The sequence below is a fragment of the Phalacrocorax carbo genome, chromosome 17, assembly GCF_963921805.1.
Source record: "Phalacrocorax carbo chromosome 17, bPhaCar2.1, whole genome shotgun sequence".
Lineage (NCBI taxonomy): Eukaryota > Metazoa > Chordata > Aves > Suliformes > Phalacrocoracidae > Phalacrocorax > Phalacrocorax carbo.
The window spans coordinates 10,240,444-10,262,815 of NC_087529.1; the positions used below are offsets into that span (position 1 = coordinate 10,240,444).

The following is a 22,372-nucleotide window of genomic DNA, read 5'->3' on the forward strand; positions in this document are numbered from 1 at the left end:
TCAAAGCACCAGCTGCCAGAGTCACAGTGCATTTGAACTGGCAGAATATGATTCATAGTCTCCTGCAGTCAGTGTGGTCTCACAAGAGGTGGGAAGCCCCGTTCAGATGCATGAACTCCCTGAAACAATGTGATTTTGCAGATCCACTGTCACACAGTGTGGCAGTGTCTTGTATCTTTCTGATGTATAGGTTTAAACAGGTACTAAGTGAATTCAGGGTGGGATGACAACCCCCCTTCTCTGGTCATGCATCCCTTGCCCTTTGTTCCCCCACTCATAATGACACCAGTCTCGCCAGCTCTTCCCTTTTCCAAGGAAGCTGCTGTATTACTGTCTCCTGCAGGGATCCGCATTCCAGGAGTAGCATTAGAGGAACAGAACTTGGCCACATGTACATACTTCAGTTTCAAGTTCACTCTCAGTAAGACCATTGCAAATTCACCTTTCCAGTTTAACACTTGTTATACAGGTTGAACTTACTGCTAGGAAATGTACCAACCCAACCACTGTGAGCCAGGTTTAAAACTGCCTTAAGAGCTCTCACCCCCCAAAGTGCTGTTCATTTTATCTCATAAATTACTTCAATATGGAGGTGAACAACCTTACTGGTGCTTTAAGCATGTAGAAACAGTGTCAGAGAAAAAAAGCGGACTTGATGTCACACTATCTACATTTTTTGTTCTAAAGCTTCTTTTTTTTCTGCTAAGCTTTGCACCACCTGCCTTTGCATATCTCCAAAAGACCCTTCTATACAGCAATGACACAGGCCAAAGAAACGCACCTCCCAGAAAGGCATATAACACCCATCCGATAGCTACAAACACCCCTCTCTTCACAGTCACAACACTGCTGCTGAGGGTTCAGTGTTCTCTGGGTTTGAGGTGAGCAACTGAGGGAGACAGGATGCACAGAAAGGCTGCAGCAATGCAAGACCCAGCTGCCCGAGTCATCAGCTGCAGCAAACAGTCCACACAGACAAACTCTGCTTTCGAATATTCTTGTACTCACTTCACAGAAGCCATAATTTCATGTAAACAAACACTGATGCTTGATGAAATAGATAACAGCTTTCACCCAGCCACTCCTGAACTGACTATCCTTGTGCCCTGAACAAGACCAGTGAATTGATCACATTTTAACACAGCAAAAGGGGTGGGGAGTATGTGTGCAAGGGGAAGTTTTAAGCCAAATCATCATCATGGCTGTTTTGAGCCATAACTGCATGAACACTCGGGCACCAGACAGACAGTGAGGTCCCCAGGGTCAGGACAAATGGCTGGGGTGGAAGAGGACAGACTGCTCCTCTCCAAGCCAACGCCAGCTGAGCAGCATTAGAACAGCTCCTGCATTTCCTAGAGGATCCTCTCTCAGTCACACCTGCCCAGAAATTGAGTCTGACAGACCTGCAGCAGCCTGCAACAGAAGGCACAGGAACAACATTTCACATACAGTTCGGTTTGCTGTTTCTTGCCAAGAGCCCAGGCCAGTCCAGGACTCCCTGTACGTTGTGTGGCTTACTGATCACACAGGGAAACGTGCTGCAAATCACCTCAACCAGGCTAGTCCAGCACGATCACTTCGCAATCAAGTTTGACTACACTAGAGGCCCCAGCAAGAGCAGAGACCCCTGAAGTAAGAGCTGGACATGTATGCTGGTGGCCACAAAATCTTGCCTTAAAGTCCTTAAAAAAACCTCAGGGACCAGTCTGGCTGAGAGAAGAGATGGAACAGATCCCCCCCACCTCCGTGCCGCTCTCACAAACGCCCAGGTACCCAGGGTGAGGAGGAAGAAACACCCCTGCCCTTACATCTTCCTCATGAAACACTTTTCCTTTTGTTCAGAACTACCTAAAAGCCCAACCTGAAGGTGCATCCGCTTCTCCTACCCCGTCGGGAAGGGCCTCCCCCAGGCCAGCTGCGACAGTGGCCAGCAGCCCTGCTGGGCCAGAGCCCCAGGGATCATCACCAGGCCAACACAAGACACCTGGCCAGAGCTGTGAGCCTCCACCTTCCCACGCAGAGCACGGCTCTCCCTACCCAGCACGGCCCTGAGGACTCTCTCCAAAGGGATCTGCAGAGCCAAGAAGTCAAAATCACAGTGGGATCAGCTGTTCATACAGAAGCAGCAGGCATAGCCAGAAGGATCAGCATTAATAACAGGAGTGTTAGAAGGGGAATTAAGCCTCATGTCTCTGGGACTAAGCTAGTTTAATGATTAAAGGCCAACATTTGGGGGCTGAAAATAGGAGACTCTCCCCACTTGCCTCTCAACCATCAGGGCCGGCCAAAGCCACGGTAGCAGGAGACCTTTGGTGTCTTTGGGTCTCTAAAGTAGGACAGCCCTTCTGGTAGCTGAGCCCCTCCACCTCACTCCCCAGGGGCTGCCACAAGCTGCAGAGACTCCGGAGAAGTCACCCATGACATCACTTCATCACATACACCCACCTAGCTTGTCCCGCTACCCTACCCCCTAGGACACCACCAAAGCACATTTGCATTGAGAATCAGTGGGAAAAATTAATTGAAAACCTGGCAAATTAGATATTTGATGAGGCGAAGCCCGAATTCCTGAAAAGGAAGCAGTATGCAAAAAACAAAGCTGCGACGCTGAATTCCACAGGCTTTACAAAGCTTACTCTCCATGTTGCCTTTAACAGTAGCATATCCACGTTCTCTATCCAGTCTCCCACAAACAGCGCACTGCATCTCCTCCCACCCACAGATAAGCAGGCTCTAGAAACAAAGCTTGAGCAGATAACTGTGGAAGCCCTGAAAGAAGGACAATGCTATTCCCTGTGGGGAAGCAAAGATACCACGTAAATGAAGCTGTCTGCTTGGGATGCAGTTCTTGGTCTCTTGAGGACAGGGTCAAGTATGTGCCTTATAATTAATTTGTTTGTTATTTGTATAACATCCTTATTTCTATCCACTGAAATTACTAACAGCTTAATTCTTTTTTGTTGTTGTTGTTTTTTAAATCGGAGCCATTCCTGTTGGGTGAAAGAGCCTGAAATGCAATTTACACAGACAATGTAAAGCAGCCTTACAACAAACACCCACCTAGCCCTCCACATTCCCTCCAACGATCAGAAACAATAAAACAACTATTTATGAAACAGAAAGGTCAATCCAGGATGAAATTCTGCAGGGGACAGATGCGTGTTACAGCTAGGGGGTGGGAAAGTTTGAGAGATGGTGCTGCTGGCCTAAAGGGGTTTTGGTTATTAACTGCGTGGAAGCACCCCCACTGCAGTGCACGCTGCAGTGAGAATCCAGACAGGCCTCATTCCCTGCTCATGCAACAGCGAGCTGTGCAGTCACCCTGCAATGTTTTATTGATAAGGCTCAACTAATTTTGTGTTTGTCAGGCACATGCAATCAACCATCAAAAAACAGATCTATAATACAGGTGGTTTTAAACTAGACACAGAAGCACAGGGCCTAGAAAATGCAGGACAGCTGGCAAGGCATGGAACAGACTCAAGAGACTAACCTTGAGTTAGCATTAGGAGGCAAGGGTTACAACATGCTGCATTAATACAGAGGAACATCTTACCAATAAGAAAGTAATCAAGGAATAAGTGACTGAAGGCAACCCCTACAACAATCAGGGCTCAATCCTGAAAGCTGCAGGTAGTTTTTAAACGAGATGCTACCAAAGAAACCCTGTGACTGTGAATATATAAGCTACTTCCACAACTTCAGTCACATACCTGAAGCAGCAAGGCCGTATTTGCAAAAGCTCTCCCCGCAGGAAGCCCAATTCTCAAAACTGGGCAGCCCTAAAGGCACCGATAGACATATTCACAGCAGCTCAAACGATGCTTAATAAGTGACTTCTCCGACTGACTATTTAATACATCTTCGTTTCTTTGTTTTCCTTCTTACCTGCTGGTGTTGCCTGGCTCCTGCTGTGATAGACTTGACAAGAATATCTACTAATGGCTTACACATGATCTGTAAGAAAGAAAGACCCAGTCTCTTATTAGTGGCTTGCTGACAGACAGGTTTGTTTTTCAGGCAAAGCAGTCTATATTTTACTCAGCTTCTTGAGTGAGAGGAAAGTGCCACAAGAAAGAAAAGCGCCTAGAGACCAGCAACAGTTTACTTGAAAATTAACAGCTTTGGTCACCCTAGCCCTGAGCGAAATCTTGACCACAAGGAAATCAGCAGCAAAACTCAAACCGGAAAAAATCAGGCAAAGGTTTCACCTCCTGTGTTCTGCCTGGTTCTTGATTTAAATCTGCCTCTGCCCAATACTTTACATAGGCAGTTCAGTTTGCGCAGAGGAAGAGTCCAAGAGGCAAAGGAGAACTTGCTGAGAATGTCAGAGCTTGGGGAAAGACCTGAACCCACGTGCTAAAGGGACAGAAACAACTGTGTCAGGAGGAAGGCCTCCCTGGAGACAGGTTAACTTAAAGTTGTCCCCAGTAACAAGTCTCAATCAAACCAGCTTTTCTAGAGAAGGGATACTTGTCAGCAAAGTGCGATGAAACTCTCTTCTGGCCTAACCCACCATTTCCTATGTTTATAGGCAAAATATTTCCAATCTGAGGGGCATAAGGACTCCAGACACATGAAATGAGAAAGCATCTGGATTGCAGATACCTTACTAGCATACCCCCAATGTCTATCAGGCTCTGGAAGGTCTGGCCCTGACAAAGCATGTTTGACAAAGCTGTCAGCAGTTTGCTGTACAGTTCACTGACATATTATGCTGGTGGTTATTCCAACCACAACACCTGAAATGGCTTCTTTTTGGGGGTAGAAAGACTACTAAAACAACAGATAGCTCTAGCAAGTTGGCAAAGCCCAGCTTTAAACTACCCAGTATCTTTGTATATCATTACCTTTCTTTTATACAAGGGATGAGCTTAAAGATTGTAAAAGACTTTTCTGCAAGGAATAGCTGCAAGGAAGAGCTGCAGGCTCTAGAAACCTGCAGATGGGATCTTAAGCTTGCTGTCCACGTGGGCAGCGCACAACCCTTCTCTTCCCCTTATTTCACTAACTTATATAGGTGTCATTGTGGACTGGTGTCCTAAGAAACCTCATATGCAAAAGAACTCTATCCTGCAAGGATTCCCTCAGAGTGTGAAAGCATCTCCCCCCAGTTACGGGAGCCTGTGCCTCCTCCCACCCTCCTGTCCGACATCAATTCTAAAAGATTGAAACCCTTGAGAAGGAGCTTCTGGCAATTGTCTCTATTTCACTCTGACCTAAAAATCCCTGAAGAACTGTACGACATGCAGACCCAAGGCCTGTTTCTTAAAAACTGGCTGTCCTCAGAGTGGAGACCAGCTCCAGGCCTAGGTCAAATTTGCAGGAAATACCTCAAACATTTCAGACACTGACACTGTCCCAACACCTGCCTTGCAGATTAGATTCTAATTAGACTCTATGCTCTACGGTCTTCTTGGAAGAAAATTTATAAACTGAGCACGCAGTCAGAGCAAAGCTAGTCAGGAGCTACATTAGCTGTTTAAACAAGCTGGCCCCTTCTGCCTTTGTGCAAACTTTGCTCATCCACATTGTCTTGAATATTGGTCAAAAATTAGAACTTCTTAGACTATGCTTTAAAAAGAAGCCTTCTGTTAATCTATATCCTCCATGCAGTATCCCAGTCGAAACCACAAATGAGATCCTGGCCTTCTGCAGCATTGCTACCAAAACACACAGTATTAAGAGTGTGAGCAGGTGAAGATCCTAGGAGACCTTACAGCAGTTTTAAAAGCCTACAATAAAGTGAAGCTTCCCTCCCTACTTTCCCCAGCATTACAACGGTACTGTGCAGCCACCAGAAGACAACACACCACACAGTCAGCAAGACTTACCGGGAAGCGTGTGAAGAGATCGTGGAACATGGAGCTTGTAAGAGCACTGTTCCGTTTAGTCAAGAATTGTGTCAGCGCTTGCTGATATATTACAGTCACCCTCTCCATATCCAAACAACCTGTGCTTGAAGCCTATAGGGAAAAAGCAGAACAAAAAACGTTCCCAGTGAAACGCAAGGATGAATCACTAGCAACAAAGTAATTAATTTCTACCAGTGCACAGAGATTTTTCCAACAACTAGATATTCTGGGGTAGCTTATGCAATACAGAACCATGAAAAAACAACGAAGTGGGCCCCAAACACGCCCTCCCAAGTACTGATAGCCATATGATCATGCTAGTGAAGAGCAGCACAGCTTTCTAGTAGGACTACATACGCTGCATCTAGTGCGGGGTATTGTGGGGGCTGTACTTCTCGGCTTGTGGTGGGCATGTCTAACACACGTTCGGCGCACAGGGCACTCAAAGACCACCCTGCAGCAGCCGTGCTGTGCACATGGTGTCCTCAGCTGTAGAGCTTTCTGAATCTGTAGATATTAGTGTATGTAGGTATCTTGATCTACACACACTTAGCAGCTATGCCCAGGATTTCTAAGTACCCAGCAAACAAGCCCTAGTTCTGATCAGGGATCCAGCAATCCCAGAACTGTGTAAATGTTCTAATATCCCCCTCTGGTGGGGAACAAGAAACCCAGACATGCAGCAACCAGCTGAGACCTATCCAGACCATATGGATCTAAACTAACAACACAGGGGTGAATGAACAGCGAAGCATGGAGCATCGCATCCCAACATATGTCACTGTTCTCATGTTGCCAAGGAAGCACAGCTCTCTGGGAAGAAAGAAAAATTAAGGCCTAGGAGGTCAAAGCTGTGATCTTCACAGTAGTGAAGGGCCTTTTATGAACCTCTGCCCAAGTAATTTTAACATGGCCCCATAGTAAGTTAAAGCCATGTTAATGTTGTGCCCCATTCTCAGGTTGAACTCCCAGTGCTACTGCAGCTGAACACAGGCCAGAGTGGAACAGGGGAGACGGATGTTGAAATACATGACCCGTTTCCTAGTCAAGGGTCTATTCTTAGCACTTATTTGACATACACATCTGCAGGTTAAAAATTTGATTCCTCCCATGCAGATGTTTGCTGTAAAAAATTTCTTCTGTATTAACAGGCTTTTCCAGAAATTTGACCACTGCATCATAGGGCCTGCGCGAGTTCCACTTGGCTGCTTACTGGAAAGCTCCAGATTATACTCACAAAGCACTGCTGACTGGAAACACACCACACCTTTGCTCTGGTTCCCCACTGCAGAACGTTCCCAGCCTGGACACAATGTCAGCACCAGCAGCATCACACAAACTAAACTGTGTCAATTCCCTCAAAGCAGCAACTCACTCCAGCTGCTGGCTGTGTCCTTGGCTGGTCAAGACCACAGCTCTGCTCCTGCAGGAATAATAGCCTTCCCTGTGAAGCTGCACAAGGATGCTGTGAAGCATGTCTCACTCTAGGGTCAATGTCCAGTATGTTGTTTGTATTCCCCACAGACCTCCCACTTTGTTTTTCTTTCCAAAAAGGCCCAGCACAGAACAAGAGCTGCTTGAATTAACACTCTCAATCTCTCACTAAGCCTTAGAAACATTGGCTATCTTTTCAGCTGCTAATAATATCTCAGTGTTTGTAATTCCCAGGCCCTCTGTTGTCATGAGGTAGGCCTGTTTATTTTCCTTCCCCTCCTAAATGTCAACAGGATTATGGCACTAATTCCTGCACATAACTTGAGAGGTTCAGAGTCAAGTATCAGGCTAGCTGGCGAAACACTTCTTGCTAGGTCCTATGGAGGTGACTGGACTGGGCTGCCCAGTACATAGGGCCACCAAATTCAGAGACCTGTGAAATCCAGCAGAGACAGGTGAAAGGGATCAAGACAGTAAGGCTCCCCAAGTAACAGACATCCATAACACAACCAAATGAGGAGTCTCCCTGCAAACAACCACCACTGAAATCAGGGCTGCTCCACACTCTTCACCCTGAGGTAACTCAGCCCAAACCACAGAGATAGAGTTCGCCCTCATCCACCACTGTCCTGTGCCTCCCTGCTCCTCAGCACCCTCCCAGGAAAGAACTCAGAGTGACTGCTAAGAGTTTAATGGAAAACGTAGCAAATCAGTCAGGAGAGCATCATAAATATACATCAGGCTTCTTCAGCAGTTACCCGGGATCCACTGTACATCAGCAGCCCCTGGTGGCTATGGGCAAGCAGGCACTGCAAAGGCAGGAGGGTGAGGGCCAGAAGGGGATGAGGAATTTGACAGCTTTATGGAAAAGAAATTGTGTAGGCAAGCATCTGCAGGCAGCAGGAACAGTGAGACTGAATAAGCAAGGTCCACTCAGCGAAATCAGGTAATGCAACTTTACTGGCAAAAACCCACTGCCTCCAGAGCAGCCTGCTGCCTTACCTGACAAGCCTGCAGCTTGCTGGTGTTCTGTTTCTCTCGCAGGGGGGTAGGAGGAGTTGATGACTTATCGGGCATGTTTCCTCTCAACACTTTGAGCAGGTATAATGAGGCACTAAAAAAGAAAAGGAAAAGGGGAGAAGATAGCAGTTACCAGTGTCACAGTGTCACTGCAAACCCACCTGAGGGCAGAGGCCAAGCGATGCAGGCAGGTTATTCTGTACTAGGCAGGGCTAAAGAGTCTGAGAAGGCCCCTTCTCTCAGTCTAACCCGTTCTTGCCAGACCTAAAGACAAATAAACCTTAGAAGGCTGCATCATGTCATTATCTGTCACTGCAGTCAGATGTCCCCACTACCAGCCTGGTTTCCTCAAGCTCATGCTGTTGACTAGCACTGCTTGAGGACCTCCGCATTTGCCCAGGATTTCCGAGCCGGCACAGCTCAGCCAGCGCTGCAGCGCAGCCCTCTCAGCCCAGGCTGCTCTGTGCCCGGAGGCCTCGGGCACGTCAGCTGAGAGAGCATGCAGGCAGCTTGCTGCCTTTGTGAAACGTTGTATTAGCTGGGCACAGCTCCTCTCAGGGCTGCCACTGCCAGGAAGCTGTCAGGGAACCATGCGGCGCGCACAGCCAGCCCTGTGCTGCCAGGATGTACCACGGCTCCTGCACAGCCACGAGCCAGGTGTGCCGCAGAGCCAACGCTGCCCGATGGCACTGAGTTGGCCATGCAACAGGGTACCCGCTGCATACACAGTTGTGTTGAGAAATCCCAGGCGGAGTGCGAAAGTCCTCCTGAAACTGCCTGCAAGTCACAAGAGAGCCAACCGGTAAATGGCACTCGCATTTAACCAGGAAACAGCAAGATTGCCCAGGTTTCCTGAGAAATACACATATGACTTATTCTAATTCACCTGTATTCAGCAGCAAAGGAGTGAATCCTGGTACATACCAGGACTCATAATCATTATTATCCTCACTGTGCTATCATGGAGACAGCAAACCACTGTATTTACAGAACGATCATTGCAGATTGTATAAGTTACACTCATCCCTGCACTGAATCACACACAATTCATTATTCCCCAATGAAGCCTCAAGAAAGAGCTTCCCATCACTACCAGCAAAGCTGTACCAGATCATATCTGTAACACAGAGCCCATAAAAGATGGTCACCAAAAAATGGACATCTGTGAAAATGCTTCAGACTGCCAGGATGACTGACTAGTCCTCATGTAAGACACAGATGCTGGCACCCAGCCTTCATCAAGTCTCTCGCTTCTCTGAACCATTTTAACATGCAACGTTATGCCTGCTTACAGACCAGCCTACAGCACCGAGTAGAGATGCTCCTTTTTAACACTCACCTGAAATAATAGAGAGCCACTGAAGAGTCAGTGTGCTTGCAGGCTTTCTTCACAAGCCTCTCCACAAAAGCATGCAAATCTTCTTGGAGGGCATCCAGTCTCTTGCAGTACTGCTTAGTTCGGCACAATGAGTTCCTGAAAAGAGCATTAAAACCAGACCCAAACCTACAGAAAGAGCCCTGGGAAACAGACTGCTATGAACCCTACCACTGGGCTCAGGGCAACACACGAACAGAAATGGTGCCAGCTGCAGGCAGCAAAGGAGGCAGTCATTGCTGTGGCAAAAAAGGTCAGGAGACTTACTGCTCTTCCCCTTCAAGCACCTGTTTAGGCGTCAGAATCAACTTTCCTCCAGAGCTCCCACAAAGGGGATTAGCTGCCTCAAACCCTGTTACCACAGAACTGCTTCTCAACAGGGAGTAGAGAGCCAGCACCCAAAATGCTTTAGAGCAGCGCTGGAGATGTCAGGGAGCGGTGTGCAGATGACACATCGTGGCACACACCGTGCATTATGTCTGTGTCTAGCTTGTACCATGCCTCACTTCTGGCCATGAACAGAGAGAATTTGCACTCTGCCTGGCTCAGTAATAACGTGTTGGCAGTTTTGTTCCAGCCACAGCGACTCCATAAGCCTAGGGAGCTGTTGTACGGTCTGACTCGGAGGTCAGAGGCCTGTGGAGATATTCAGTGACATGGCACCGTGCCTGCAATACCAATGTTTGTTCTTAAGGCTTCCACCTGCAAACAGGTTTGACACTTGAAGTCCCTTAGACTAGAAAACCTAGATCCTAATTTCTTTCCTGCCAGTTATGACTAAGCATTGTGGGCATGTGTGGTGCTGGTAATCTAATCCTACACATAGCAATCACCTTCAGTCTTAGAAAGACCAACTTCTGGGGTTCAGCAAACACCACGGTGTCCATCAAAAGCCATTGCCTACTATCAGGAGGACTAAGGACACTTACTTGAAGATATTGGCTGTTTTCTGGAGGAAGTCAACCTCCTGCTTGTCAGAGTCTGAGCTCATGCACTGTTCGATCACCCGAAGCAGGGGCTCAATGATGTCAAACACCAAGGGGTTATCTGATTGCTTAGTCAGGAACACTTCAACCAGATCCAGCACCTGCCAACACAGCGTTACTGACGTGAGAACTAATGCAGACAGGGAAGCATGATGGATCTAGCCAGAGCAGCTCCCTCAGACTGGAACAGGCTACACAGCAGCTGGAGGGGGCTGAAGGAAACTATTTGCAGCTGAGATCTGTACACCTTCTGCTATTATTTGTACTGTTAGGGCATGAGAAACTGAAAATTAAAAAATTGAAACTGAAGATTAAAGGCTGTCTGTTGACTTCAGCTTTATTTTGTGCAGTGACACCATTTAGAAACAGCAGTTATGGGAATCACTGCCACCTGGCCAGACCTGCAGTCATGATATCTTAGCACAGACCTCTGTTAGCACCATTGACTGATAGTTCTCATCCCTGCCAGCCCCCCTTGACTTCCAGACAGTGCATTAGCATAAAATCAGCCTCTTATGGCACAGCATCAGAATGAAAATGCAGTAAAGCCAATGGCTCACTACACTGTTCAGCCTTCATCTTGGCTAATCCGACACCATACATTTCTATATGTGAGCATCTGGAGCTGTCCCTGGACGGTCCATGCTGACACCAGGTGGCCTGAAGTCAGTATTACAAGTCACAAACAACCAGGGAGCATTAATCATAATCCTCCCAATTTTACTAGCACAATAACCCCCCAGAAAAGCTTACGCTGCAAAATTACCAGAGGAACTTTATGCATGTCACACTAAGGCACACCAAGCTTGTCCAGCTGACAAAAACTGACAGGCACCTACCTTTGGGTAGGTGTGGGGAAGGATCTAATAAATCGAAGCATTTCAGATCACCAAATGAAAACCACAATTTACTTTTTGAAAACACAGTCCTGTTTTTGAAATAGGCCTGTGAAGCCCCAGTCACTGACGACAACATTGCTGTGCCAGGTGCTGTACAAAGCCAGAACAATCCAGCCCCAACCTCCAGGAGCTTATGACACACATGAATTTCCAAGCTGTTCAGCCTTAAGTAGCTCATGGCATGCAGTAGGCTACAACTAACATGCTAGTAAGCCAGAGGTCTTCACACCAAATGCTCATCTCCCACCTTAATCTTGAAATCCCTCCGTAGGATCTTCTCTTTCCTCATCCTGTCTTTCTCATTCTTCTTTGCCTGGATACGTTTCTGCTGCTCCGCAAAAAGGGCTGAGATGTTCTTGTCGAGAGCCATCATAGCCTCATCATCCAGCTCTTCATCACTCTCGTCTCCTCCCTTCTGTTTTTAGGATGCAGAAACAACATGTCATCTCACATACTTCAAAAAGACAGTGGGGAGAGAACCACAGCCAAGACCAGACTCTCAGTAGGGATGTAACTCCCTCTAGACCCAGAATAACAACATGGGGATGGAAAACAGATGCTCAGACCCATGAGAAATCTGGCTCATATTTCCTCTCAGGTAATCCTGGCTGCACAGAACTAACACACAGAGCTAGAGGATCGGGAGAGGGAGGAAGCTGAGGTTTTGACACTGTTGCTCCTTCAGTGAAGAGGTTAATATGTTGCTATGTCTGTAGCCTTTAAAGGAATCATTAAATCCCAGTCCAAAGCTGCTACAAGAAGTCTCTACAGTGGCCTACAGGGATCACACTCCTCCACCTCCTCCACACAGGCCAGCCCATACAGGCACCATGTAACAGCATCTCTGCTTTTGTTCACATCAATCTCGTTTATTACAGGCAGAAATACACGCTGTATCAGGCTAGACTGGACAAGCACTCAAGACACTAACAATAAATAAAAGAACAAGTGACTTATTGCCACAGCTTGCTTTGAAGATCCTGACCTCCTGCTTCAAATGCCATACAAAGATGACTGCCAGGGTTATCACTGCATGGGCTCAGATAGGATGTGGGTATTAGATAATTTTTCACCACCCCAAACCTCCTGGTAACTGTATCAAGGGAGGCAGCAAAAACATACCAATGCATTCCCTGCTTGGAGAACGTTCATCAGCTGACTGCGAAAATCATCATCAACTTCTTCATTCTTTTCCTCATCTCCACTGTCATTCTCTTCCTCAGTGTCGCTTTCGTCTGAGGAGTCCTCACTTCCTTCCTCGTCCTGAGGAAGAAAAGTTCATCTCCTGACCCCACCGTTCTTAAGCCCTACTCAATACTCAGATGTTCAGAAATAAAAACTCAAGCCTCCCCTCACCCCACTGCCTTGCTTCCAGCCTTCAGATTCAAGTAAAGACACCTCAGATAACAAGATACCAGATATTCACAAGAGCTAAAAGCAGAACACAATACAGACGTCTCTGTCATATTAAATGAGTATCAAAAAGAAGCTTCCAAGGAACATCTGAAGTAACAGCCCCCATCTGACTCTCCTTTCTGCTAATGCTTGTAATACTTTGTGACTTGAATCTCTGCAGTTCTGAAAACCTGGAGATCTTGAATTCAGACGGCTGCGCATCGCAGCAACGATTCAGTCTGTGGCTGCAAAAAAGAGGCCTGTGCTAATTTCAGGATGCAGTCATTTGTTCTCAGGAAGTCATCTATTCAAACAGCCAAACCTACAACAGCATTTTCCTTCAAGGCCAAGGGACTAATGAACATGCACTTCCAACAAGACATTTGTGCGTTGCACTTTTAAAATAAATCTTCCTAGAGCAACAGCCACTTTACTCAAGACAGAGGAATGCAATTACATATATTATCACAGATCAGGAGAAACATTATTTTTGAGCAGTGAAGGTACGAAGAGTAATTGTGACAGGCAAAGGCACATCAATTACCGCATCCTGCGCAGATTTGATCTTTTTGTCCGATTCTTCCATCACAACAACAGCACTTTCTTCATTTTGCTCTTGGTACGGGTCAAGAACCTGTAGGAAAGAGGGACTTGTGTTTTTTCAGTGTTTTGTTTTGACGCATTTCTTGTGTACAACAGGCAGGAATTCAGCACAGTAAGCCAGCTGGGTAACGAAACAGTAAGTAAGGGCATTCACCTTTCTGGCTTGCAATATCATGTTTGCTAATATGCTAAGTTCTTTCTATAAGTAACAAAGAAGGTGGTGAAAACTGAAGAGGTTGGTGACATCACACATTTGATACAAATGACATATTAGGTTCATCATATAACGTTCCTGATGGCGCATCTTTGCAATCCACATAGTACTCTCTCAGAAGACAGCACCTTATTCAGTGTTACAACCAATTCAGATCTCCAGTGTCACTTATTTTGAGCACCTCTATGTTTAGCCTTTCTAGAAAAAAGAAGTTGTTAGCATTTACACTCACATATAAAATCTACCAGCTATATAAACTGACCCAGGAATTTCTTCAGCCTAAAACTACCAAAGAGTACAGGTTAAAGTTAGCAGATCTCAGTCTCCCATAACAAAAAAAAAAAAAAACAAAAAACAAACTCAAAAGCCAACTCTCTGTAAGCTACATCTAGAATTCAGTAGCACACATTGTCAGACATTTTCTAAATTAAGAAGGCTTTTATTTAATCCCAAAATAGAGACATGCTTGTGTATCTGTTGGGGACAAGACAGGCAAACAGTACAATGCCCTACTAGTGCCTCACTTACATCCAGGATCAGCTGCAAGCCCCTCTTGGTCAGGTTAGGGCATATTCGTACAAACGTGCTCTTGGAAATCCGACGTATGAGTAGGCTGGGCTGGGCAAGGAGGGAGAGGAGAATTTCCACCATCACCTCAACCCATCCTGGCTCTGCGTTGTCTGCACAGGAACAAACAAACAGTGACAGGAAGGGGCAAAATCACTGCACTGCCACATCGATAACGGACTGCAGAAAAATTCACCAAGGAAAAAAACAGATGGCGCTTCTAGCTGACCATTAGAAGTACTCATTCAGCAACACAGATCAGAAATAATCCAGTGTGAAGCTAGAGATTGTAGCTGTATTGGAAGGCTACTAACTGTAGGGAGAAACAGGCCCGAACTTGTCTTTAGGCCACTGCAAAGCCTTACCACTTCACAAAACCTAATATTAATTAACTTATTAATTAGATTATCAGTTCTGCAAATCATGCAACATCTACCTGGCCACATTAAAGCAATCAGCAGCTAGTCAGCAAAGGTATATATATTTATAGTGTTTCTTGCGGAATCAGGAGTCACAGCAGCCCAAGAAAAGTGCTGACACTTGAAACTGCTCTATTAGCCCAAACATTTGGGAATCCTGATCTGCATCAACCCAGCCACCACAGAACTGCAGCTCAACTTTACTCACAGATTTAAGGACAACAAGACGACCAGAGTTAGAGAGGAAGTCAAAAGACTGAGCCAGGTTCTTTCCTGGTCAAGTCCCAACCTAGCTCTGCAGGCCCTAAGTGAGGACTAGCCTAAAATAAGCTACAAGCTTTGTCTACACACAGGACACATTTAGTTTGCTCAGAACTTGAGCTCTGAATGTACCACGTTTCAGGCCTGCCGGCTGTTAGGAGAGCCCACAGCTTTGCCCAGGCAGATACCACCACTGCAATCAAGCTCTTGGCCAGCACAGAACCAGGACTCAAAACGAGTGAACTCCCTTGGACACTGCTCATCTGAACAACCTATCCTTTAAGAGGCACACAGGTACACAACCGACTGAAGATGTGGTCAGAAAGCGGGAACAAGAGACATGAGACTTAGAAAGACAAGGAAAGAGGATGAAGGACAGGGGAATCTCCTGGGGATAAGTGCATCAGGCTAGAACTGGTGCAGTTAGAGTGCTTCACTAATGCAGAAAGGCCATCTTCTGTCTTTTGACAGACCATTAACAATCCCACTCCATTTCTTTCTGTAGGAAGGACTCACCAGCCTTTTTCTTCTTAGGTTCTTTGCTGAATGCCCTCTCCGTGCAGTTCAGAAGGTCACTCAGAACATCCATTGTTTCAGATGGATTCTGTTTGATCACAAGTAGACAGTAAACACACTCTCTGAATTCCCCACTACCACCAGAAGGAATATACCCCAAATCTAAGGACCTCTCTAAATAGGTACAGATATTAAAATCAGCTACACTACAACCCCTTTGCAGAAGAAAATACGAATCTAAGTAAAATTGCTCCACTCAACAGCAAATCAAGGGCAAAACTAATGCTCAGGCCAAGCTTTGCCCCTGTAAGTTGTCTACAGTCAGTGTAAGAATCACAGTTTATTAGCTGCCAATTGTCCACTTCTAGAAGCCAGAGGCTGTGAGAGATTGGATCTCTGATCACAAAGAAACTCTCCAGCTCCGTGTTCAGAAAGCCCAGCTATGAACTCATTTTACACCACTCAAACAGGCTTTAGAGGTCTTACCTTGAAAAGGTGAATGGCCATTAAAAGCAGAAGTTGCTGGAAAGCAACAACTTTGGCACTGTCTGATTTATTTTCCTTCTTCTGCAGATTCTTCACAGACTGAAGTGTTCTGAAAAAAGAAACCCTTTTGAGTCCTTCACAATTACAATAGTAAATCCTCTCTTATGATCAGACTAAAACATGACCAAATCTATAGTATCATTTTCCATACTTAACATTCAATTTATTGAACTTAGACATTCATATAGTATACAACCTTCCCCCAGCAACAGCATCTCGCTTTGCGTAGCTCATAAAAACCTGTGCACCTGGGCACAGGCTAGATTCCTAATACTACAGCAGCCAAGGCATAGACCTTTCGAGAAGTTCAAGCTCAGAAAAGAGCACCAGAAAAAACTCACCGAAAAGTTGGTTCAGGCATTATTAGGGGAAAAGATCAGCAGAGTTAAAATCATGTTTGGGAGAGGGATTAGAAGGAAAAATAGAAAAGGGCATGGTCACCTACACATAGTTAACAAGCAGAAGGAACAGGAAGAAAGGAACGGGGTGATAAGAGAGAGAGGCATCCCGAAACCCAGGCGCAGGTGCAGGATACTCAAAGGGAAGAAACAGAACTGCCATTGCTATGAAATGGCTCTGCTACAGTGGCCAGAACAACAGGACAAGGATGAGAGAATACAGTTTCTCTTTTACTGGCCCAACCTCACCTCTCCCAGGCATCCCTCTGTCCCTTGGTAAAAGGCTTCACAGCTTTGACATGTTCACTTGAGAGCAGCTTATTGGCATACTCAACAAGGAGAGAGATCCACAGCTTCCCATCTGCAGTCACACCATGGATGTGCTTCTCCCTCAAGGCTGCAGCCTTTGCTGTATCCCCCAAAACAGGCAAGGAGTTTAAAGTCTGAAGTAACCTGCAAAGAAAAACAGCCAGCATGCTACTGTCAGAGGAACCAGATGGCCTTCTCACACTTTCCAAAAAAAAAATTAAAAAGGGCCACCAGCAGAGCACTTTCATCCCAGAGCTGTGCTCACTCGTTGCAACCCGGACGCACAGGGCCTAAGTTTCAACCCATGCGCATATCCAAGCAGAGTAATGTACAGCTATTGTCTCGGTGTCCCCAAGCATACCTCGTGCCCCCCAAGGACACTGTTACCCTCAGTTGTTTCCCATTCTGTGTCCCACCATGTCCTCTGCTTTCCCGTTACTGAGGTTGGAGCACCAGCTTTGCCAATCACCTAAAAGCATCTGTTATTACCAGCTCCATCTCCCTTAGTACAGGGAGGACTGCAGAGCCACCAGCAGTTTGCATGCACAGCGGACAGAAAGCCAACAGCAACCTGCACAACCACACCACCTCTCTCTTGGGTCCCTCCACTTCTAGCTTGCAACAAAGGCAACAGAAATCTTATGAGAAAAAGCAGTCTGAGCTCAACTCTACACCTACCTGATCAGCACACACATACTCAGCCGGTTTGCCATGCAAATCATGGATAAAACATGAGGATCTGTGGGAAATCCATCCAGGATCTCCTTAAAAAAGCCATCCCCTGGTCCTGGAGTCATACAAATGCTCCAATAGCAACTCACAACCCCAAACCTCTTGCCCTGCCATTCGCAGGCTGATCTTATCCTCAGGAATATGTGAAATTTCCAAGCTTTAAACATGCAAGCAAAATCCTTACCCAAAGAAGTAGTTTTCTGTCACTGAATGAGCCTGTTGATCTAGCGGCTCTGATGGAAGGACGTTCGCCTCAGGTATTTGGGAAGTCTTTTTCTTAGCCTCAAAGAAAGCATGGAAGAAGCAAAATCTAGGATCGACAGAAGCAAAACCAAAATTAACAGCCAGCTTGGTCCTAACAAAGCAAAACCAGCTCATGTGCAAACCAAATAGCACCACATATTCACAACATTTTTATTAAAGGACGTCCAAGCACTGAAAAAAAGATCACTATTTAAAATAAGACACTTTCCTCAAGGTATACGGGGTAAAGAAGAGAGAAGGATATTCAGGACTTCACAAAACTGAAGAGCCAACACTTGAGGCCACACAATACAATACTCAGACTGTCAGATTTGGGTTATATTCTCCAAGACTTTTAAATTGACAAATACTTAGTAAGATCTGATGCAAAATTAGAAGTAATATCTTCAAGCAGTCTAGGTAACCAGGAACCTAAAATTTACTGAAAACAAATGGGACTGAGGTGATTTTAAGTGCCTGAACTACTTATGGAAAGAGCTTGTCCAAGTTTGCAGAAGGTATTTTGAAAACAGAACCTAGTCTCCTAAACTATTTATGTTATGGAATATTTCCACTAATGAATTTGCCTAGTGTTATGGGGACAGCTTATGTGGAATATTTCTATCGAGCTAAACAGAATTATTCTAAGCACATGTGACATTAAGTCTTTAAATCATTCTCACCTGGAAATGTCCATCACGAGGCTCTCTTCCTTTTCCGCTGAGCTTTCAACAATGTTAGCAAGTCGGTGGATGATCCATTTTCTTAGTCGACCAATCTTATGTTGTGCTCTTTCAGTAAGGAAGTGGACACAAATCAATAGTTTGAACACTACCCCAAAATGAACACAAACCACACGACCCACTGCAGCAAGAGGTGACTTTCAGATATTCAGAGCCTTTACATTAAAGATGGCAAAGTTATGTAGCAAGAAAGCAAGAGGTACCTAAGAAGAGATACAATCTTCCCAAGTTTGCTTTTTACTATGCAAAGGAGTCTATTTTCCCCCTCTGAGGTACTGCAGCCTACCAAAAAGCACTTCCAAGAATTGCAGTAGTGCATTTAACGACTTGTCTACTGACAAGCGACACATAGACACACTGTTTTAACAGCTTACGTCTTTGGAAGAAATCCCTGCAAGTAACCCAGTCCCCGCAGCACCAAGTCACGTGTGTTCAGCGAGCAGCAGTGCCAAGGAGGATAGAACTTTCTCTTGGGAAGTTTTCCTAGCTGGAAATCGCTACAAATGCCTATCAAGGATGTCAGTATTTACAGGCTACTCCTGAGACACGGAAGTGGGCGCTTTGCTCTGGGCCAAGGAGACAAGAGCACTCAGGCCAGTTTAATAGTCAGATAAAAGGGATGCACAATTCCTACAAAGACCTGAGAGTCTGTAGTAAAAAAGGAAGCCACCAGACATTTTTGCTAAAGCAGCCGTCAGGGCTAGAAAAGCTAGAGAAAAGGCTTCTTTGGTGATCCAGCCTGCTTTGGCCAGGCTGGCTAGTTCTCACCATGTCTGCTCCTACTTGCAGAACTGAACGTTGTCCCAGCAAAAGAGGGAGATACTGGGGCTAAACCTTCTGGGACAGAGGAAATAGAATGGGGGACAACTGTCAACTCATGGCAAGGGAACCAGCAAACGCTGGCTGTCCAAACCAGACGTCACGCAGGTAGCTATTCTAACCACAAAAGAGAAAGAGGAAGGTGCATCATCTATACACTCACATGTTTACATTTTCCTGGTTCTGTTTCTGCCGGTTACTTGAGAAGTCTGAACAAGAGTCAAGGTCTGGCCTGAGGAACATGTCTTTGAGCCAGTCAATGTATTTTTGCAGTGCCACTGGCTGCAGGTGTCTGACTACCCTGGAAGAACTGGACAACACTGGATAGCCTTGATTGGTGAGAGTAGAGAAGCCGATCATCACCACCAGCTGCCTCTCCAGGTCATCACAGCTGCTCAGAAATTCATCTATATATCCTTCCATCTCTGGAGCAAACTTAAATCGGTCTGGAAGCTGAAAAACAGTCAAACAAGCAGGTTAGGAACCTCACACTGAGTCTGAGTGTCTCTGTAAGTACAAATCACTTCACAGATTTGACTGCAGTAAGTAAATTGAAGTCACGTGCTTGAACATTTGTCATAAGGCATACAGCAGGTCATCAATTTCACCTCATGGTCTTCCTCACACAGGAGCAACCACAGAATCCTGCCGTGTACCAACTTCGACCCTTTTATTTGCACCTTCCAAGTCAGGCTTCAGCGGGCTGGACCACATGCTGGCCAGTGCAGCTAAGCTCCTAGGCCGATTGGCTCTTATTTTGGGTAAAAGTCCAGGGTGTTTCTCACATCATCTACCTTAGACTTTCCCTTGATTTGGAAACTCCCCCACATCAATTCCGGTGTCATCTAGCAGCCCTGGAGCCTGCTGACCTACAGTGGGTAGTGTTGAGGAATTCTGGATGGAGGGGCAGTTGACATGTTTAACCTAAAAACCATATCCTGAGGTGTTGCTGGTTTGTGCTAAGTCCTATCCTCAGCCCTGCCACTGATCTGCAAGGCACACAGCTGGCAGGCTGCTGGCCCTGGAACACTCTCCAGCAGCATGCAGACCCCCAGGACATGTCCCATCTCACCACACATCCCATTTCCTTATGTTCTTTCATAGCCCACAGTGTTCAATCCCACTCTTTTATTCTGGGGGGGGGAAGCATAATTGGAGAAACCTTGAAGAGGGCAAGCTGTGGCTTCATCCAATAATGCAATGCGAGTTTCATAAATTAGTAAAACAACTTGTTTGGTATGATGTCACGATCAATAGTGACCTGGCAAGAGCAGAAACAGTAATGAAAGTCTAGGGAACATTGTTCTTTTAAATAAAGGAGCTATAAATTCCTAATTATCTACAAATCCATACAATATCACAAAAACCCCTGCAAGAAATCTCACACAACATAGCAAGCTCCTGCTTCCACTGTTGGAGAACTCAATACTTGTGCATCAGTACGAAAACTGGGAGGAAAACTCCAGGAGGCACTGCTGTAAAGAGGCTAATAACTCACAACAGGGGTTTCATCAATCATCTCTCAACCAAAGCAAATCAAGTACATTTGCTCCCCTGTTGAAACAAAGTAGACTCAGGAATATTACTTTCAGTAAATATCAGACTCAAGCTTTGTATAGTTCCATCTCCAGCAGCAACCAGAATCCCATTAGAAAGTACAAGATAACAGTATTTGCTTTCCAAAACAAACAACCCATCTCAAGGAACAAAACAACAACAAATTCAAACTAACATGTTTTTTACTTCCTCGTCATCAACAATATTAGGGGTTTATCCTTCCATTTAGTCAATAGTTGTCTTCAGTGAATCTGTACATTTTGGGCAGGAATTAACGCATTTTTTGACGCACATGGAAGAACACAGCCTAATTCACCGTGCAACAAGCATAAAAAGCAAGAAACAGGAAAACAACTAAGTCAGTGGATAAACCCTGGAGAAAGTTGGTCCATACAGGGAGGCACCATGGTAAGCATTATTTTCAGAGCAAACCCACACATCTGTTGCTGCTTTGATACCAGAACAGGAAGACTGCAAAGTCCTGTCCCTCCCAAGAGAGGGCAACAATTCTTGGCCCACTTGAGGAGGCTTACAATTACGTTACCACAAAAAGCCAAACCAAAGCCTGTTTTTATCAGTATTCCCCTTTTATTCTTCTTCCCTTTATTGCAGGGCTGTGTTGTTTGCTGGCTTCCCAGGAGGGAAAGAAGAAGAGGAGTTCCAAAATCCGATTCCCAAATAAAATTAGGGCTTAAACCTCATATGTGCTTTATTTTAACTTTTTTTAACAAGCACTAACATAAACAAAAGCATGAGTTGACCCTTTTTGTCTCTGACTTCAAATGTTCATGCAACACCCAGCACAATGACAGACAAAAAGGAGCTTCTGGACACGCAAAATCAAAAGGACTGTTAAAGGATGACATATGACATTGTCAATATGCTGAGGGCTGCCCTTCCTCTGCTTGTATCGTTAGAGCTTTCTCAGCAACATCAATGAAAGCAGATGGGGTCAGTGCTGAACAATTTCAAAACCCTTAAAATAAGCCTGAACGAAAAATACAGAAATAGGCAATGACAATTAAACACAGCCTATACTCAGCCCACTGCAACCAGTTTTTAGTAAGAGTCCAAGTTCTAAAATTACATAAACTTTTTATACAATACAACATGAAACTAGAAAGGGGGGCGGAGAGGACTTCTGCTCAGGACGGAGCCTTCAGCCCCGAGCACCAGTACTTTCAGAAGACCTACCTGAGTCGTTACCACGTGCTCTCCATAGTGCTGCATCACCTTCCCTTTGAGAACCATCTGTAGCTGATCCAGAGACAACAAGGGGAGAGCACTGCCCAGCAACCGGTAGCACATGTAACTGAGGGGAAACAAAGATTCCCTCAGGTAAGAGGCGGAGCAGTAAAGCCACACACAAGGGTAAGACAGAGCAGTAGTGGTGGGGCAGGCTACATGGAGCATGCGGGAAGGCAGAAGTCAAAAATGCATGGATCCTGTGTTCAAAGCTCCTACTGCCCAAAGCTTTTCTT

At 45.6% G+C, this 22,372-nt stretch overlaps 1 protein-coding gene across 1 annotated transcript in view; it reads right to left on the reverse strand.

Annotated features, from left to right (window-relative positions):
- MYBBP1A (MYB binding protein 1a) overlaps nt 1-22,372 on the reverse strand; it is a 60,443-nt gene that overhangs the window by 32,831 nt on the left and 5,240 nt on the right. Inside the window, exons 8-23 of the mRNA XM_064467715.1 lie at nt 22,086-22,203; nt 19,498-19,787; nt 18,456-18,563; nt 17,714-17,839; nt 16,738-16,941; nt 16,031-16,139; nt 15,545-15,632; nt 14,310-14,461; nt 13,509-13,598; nt 12,692-12,832; nt 11,817-11,984; nt 10,614-10,771; nt 9,649-9,783; nt 8,292-8,403; nt 5,835-5,966; nt 3,889-3,957 (exon numbers count right to left, since the gene is read on the reverse strand). Of these exons, the coding sequence (XP_064323785.1) occupies nt 3,889-3,957; nt 5,835-5,966; nt 8,292-8,403; nt 9,649-9,783; nt 10,614-10,771; nt 11,817-11,984; nt 12,692-12,832; nt 13,509-13,598; nt 14,310-14,461; nt 15,545-15,632; nt 16,031-16,139; nt 16,738-16,941; nt 17,714-17,839; nt 18,456-18,563; nt 19,498-19,787; nt 22,086-22,203 (2,200 nt within the window). The remainder of the gene's footprint in view (nt 1-3,888; nt 3,958-5,834; nt 5,967-8,291; nt 8,404-9,648; nt 9,784-10,613; nt 10,772-11,816; nt 11,985-12,691; nt 12,833-13,508; nt 13,599-14,309; nt 14,462-15,544; nt 15,633-16,030; nt 16,140-16,737; nt 16,942-17,713; nt 17,840-18,455; nt 18,564-19,497; nt 19,788-22,085; nt 22,204-22,372) is intronic.